This window comes from Charadrius vociferus, unplaced genomic scaffold (genome assembly GCF_000708025.1).
Source record: "Charadrius vociferus isolate BGI_N301 unplaced genomic scaffold, ASM70802v2 scaffold418, whole genome shotgun sequence".
NCBI lineage: Eukaryota > Metazoa > Chordata > Aves > Charadriiformes > Charadriidae > Charadrius > Charadrius vociferus.
The window spans coordinates 157,196-160,485 of NW_009649614.1; the positions used below are offsets into that span (position 1 = coordinate 157,196).

Genomic DNA, 3,290 nt, shown 5'->3' on the forward strand with positions numbered 1-3,290 from the left:
CCCCCCCGCCCTTTTTGTTTCTGGTTTGCCCTTTTTGCCTCAGTATGCCTTTGATGGCACAACACTGTTGTCTATATAGTAAGGTTGGTACTTGAAATTTTTGCATAAAATAGGCTCAAAGTTGATACTTAAGATGAAAATATGTTAATGAAGCATGGCTGTTCACTATTTAAGATGTTTTTCTCTTTCTCTTTGTAGTTTGAGGGTGGCTCTGGATATGGTAAGTGTTTATGTAGAACCTTTATGTATACTTCATTATGTAGTTACTAAAGGGCTTGATGCATACGTTTAAATCAGACTATTCTTACACAGGGGGCCGTGGTTCATATGGAGATCTTGGTGGACCCATCATCACAACACAAGTAACGATTCCCAAAGATGTAAGTGAAGTTGACTTGCTTTTAATTTATGTTTTCTCTTAAAAACAAATAAATAAATTGCAGCCTTTTCTTAGATGATATAGATAAATCAGAAGTATTTAGGGTCCTTGATAAGTACATATAATATAAAACAAGTGTTTCTAAATCACCAAAAGTCTATTCTTTGAGTGTTTGTTTTGTGTCTTCATTGCAGAGACACACTAAACAGTTTTACTGACTTTTAATATTCAGTAATAGAGATGGTCTGTGTAACTTGTTTTTTGTAAACGAGCAACTTGTTCTCCCAGTTTTATCGCACCTGTGTTCATACAATTAGTACTGCAGGGGATGTTTTGAGGCTGTAAAGAAGTAAGCTTCCATTGCAACTCTTAAAACTAAACTTATGGAAGCTACTGAAACTCTGCTGTGATTTTTGTAACTATTTTTAGAGAGAAAGTTGTATCAGGAAATGAATGCTTTGCTTTCTCCCCTAGTTGGCAGGATCTATTATTGGAAAGGGAGGCCAGAGAATCAAACAAATACGTCATGAGTCAGGAGCTTCGATCAAAATTGATGAACCATTAGAAGGCTCAGAAGATCGGATAATAACTATTACGGGAACACAGGACCAGATACAAAATGCACAGTATTTACTGCAGAACAGGCAAGTTAATGTTTAATGTTGTCCTTGCTGTCAATTTTAAACTGACATGTACATTCTAAAGTTGCTCTTCTCTGTGATACGGTTTTTAGAAGGCAGGATTTAAGTAACTATTCGAATCTAACTTCTCCAGTGGTAGTTTTGCCTTGATTCTCTTCTGTTCTCTATTCTAATTAAAATGAAGACACCCTCAAAACTAATCTTGCTGGAAGATGCCTTAACCAAGCAGTCCTCTCATTTTCTCTGGTGAAAACTGCTGCAAAAAAACCCACTTGTAATAAATTACATAGAGCCTGTAGAAAATATAGAAGATTTCAGTGGATGTTGGTCTAGTTCTGTGTGGAAGACTAGTGATTTTGTTGTTTTTAGATAACTAAATTGACAACAGATCACAGTCTGCCATATGGCACAGACCATGCCTCTACAGGACAAGTTGAAATCGATTTGGTGCTGTTATGCAGCATTTCACACCTTGCTGGCATTACTTGGTCTTCTCTAGCAAATATTAACAGCTTCAGACTTAATTTGCTTAGTTTTGCTTTATTAACACGTTGGCTGTAGTAGCAGATTTTAATGTTTTAACTTGAATGTTTGACTTTTGATTACTAATATTTACGTGTGCCTAAAATATATTAATATGCCTATAATTACTAGACATTAATATTTTAAAATTATTTAGTTTTAAATGTATTAGGAATTTGTAATTTAATCTGCTCTAAGAATGTCATTGTGTATGTTGATGCAAGATGTATGGTCCATCATTCTAATACATGCTTTTTTCTTTTTCTTTTATAGTGTGAAGCAGTATGCAGATGTTGAAGGATTCTAATGCAAGATTATTTTTTCTTTTTTATAGTGTGAAGCAGTATTCTGGAAAGTTTTTCTAAGACTAGTGAAGAACTGAAGGAGTCCTGCACCCCTTTTTTTTTTTATCTGCTTCTGTTTAAAAAGCCAACATTCCTCTGCTTCATAGGTGTTCTGCATTTGAGGTGTAGTGGAATCTTTGCTGTCCACCAGATGTAATGTTTTTAGTTCCTTACAAATATGTGGGGGGAGGGAAAGGGCGCACGAGACTAACATTGAAGTTTTGAAGCAGCAGCAGAGAGAGTGAAATTTATTTTTGTTCATTGTTGGTGGTAAATTGTAATGTTTTTCTGTAATTGTTGTGAACACCCTGCTTTTATGTACACTGTATTTTATCTTTTTTAAAGGGGAGAGAATACTGGTAGTCCACATGTCCCTGCCATCCTTTGAGAGCAGTGTGCAGAATGTAATGCTCTTTTGTAAGAAACAGTTTATGATTTTAAATAAATTTAGTGAACCTGTTCTTGGTGGTCATTTTTCTTCAGATACACATAACGTGGTAGTATCTAAAATGGATACGTTTTCTTTTTTCTTTTTTTTTTTCCCCACAGAAATGAAAGTTGCTCTTAAGCTTGCTCTTCTGCTTCTTTGATATAGATGGAGTTATGTGGGGGTTTTTGACAAATTAAAAGAAACCATGTGAAAACAAGGACTCTGCTTTGCTGTTTGGGGAAAAACTGCAAAAATACTCATGCAAATGCTGTGTAAAACTTGACATTTTTGCAAGTGTTTGGCCCTCTCTGCAGTACATATATATATTGGTGACAGTATATAAATAAAATATTTAAAACCTTTGTGATGTCACTGAGTAAACAGTGGTAAAGTACACCTGGTTATAGACAGCTTGCTTAATGCAGATAACACTGTTAGACATGACAGTTGCTGTACCATTACTGAACGAATTATAGTTGTTTTCTGAGCTTTTATTTGTATGAGATAGGAATTCTTATAAATTGGCAAATTGACGGTATCTAACTCTGTAACTTGTTTTTCATTGTATGCAAAATTTTAACTTGTTTGGTTTCCTTGTTGTATGTTGAATTCCATTGTTGAATTTGTGAGAAATTAAAAAAAAAAAAAATATAAAGCCTCTGGATATCTCATGTAATACCTTGGCATTTGTATTTATAGTTTACAAGTTTTAATTTCACTTCCTGAATAAAAACAGATTTAAAAATGCAGAAGTGTGTGATGTGTCCTGGCTAAGCGTGGATTCCGTTACTGTCGTGTGGGTTGGGTTGGCGGTTTTTTTTTGTTTTCCCTTGGATAGTTGAAAATTTACTGCTTTTTTAACGGCATGGGCTGCTGCAAGAGGACCCGCCCCGCTCTAGGCCCCGCCCCTCCGCCCGGTCTAGGCCCCGCCCCGCTGCGCGGCCCAGGCCCATCTCGGGCGCTCGTCCTCGCCC

General features: G+C 36.1%; 1 protein-coding gene across 1 annotated transcript in view; it reads left to right on the forward strand.

Moving 5' to 3' along the window:
• HNRNPK (heterogeneous nuclear ribonucleoprotein K) overlaps positions 1-2,344 on the forward strand; it is a 17,944-nt gene extending 15,600 nt beyond the window's left edge. The window contains exons 12-15 of the mRNA XM_009890492.1: positions 199-220; positions 298-380; positions 854-1,023; positions 1,816-2,344. Of these exons, the coding sequence (XP_009888794.1) occupies positions 199-220; positions 298-380; positions 854-1,023; positions 1,816-1,849 (309 nt within the window). The 3' untranslated portion in view covers positions 1,850-2,344. The remainder of the gene's footprint in view (positions 1-198; positions 221-297; positions 381-853; positions 1,024-1,815) is intronic.
• Positions 2,345-3,290: the final 946 nt, after the last annotated feature.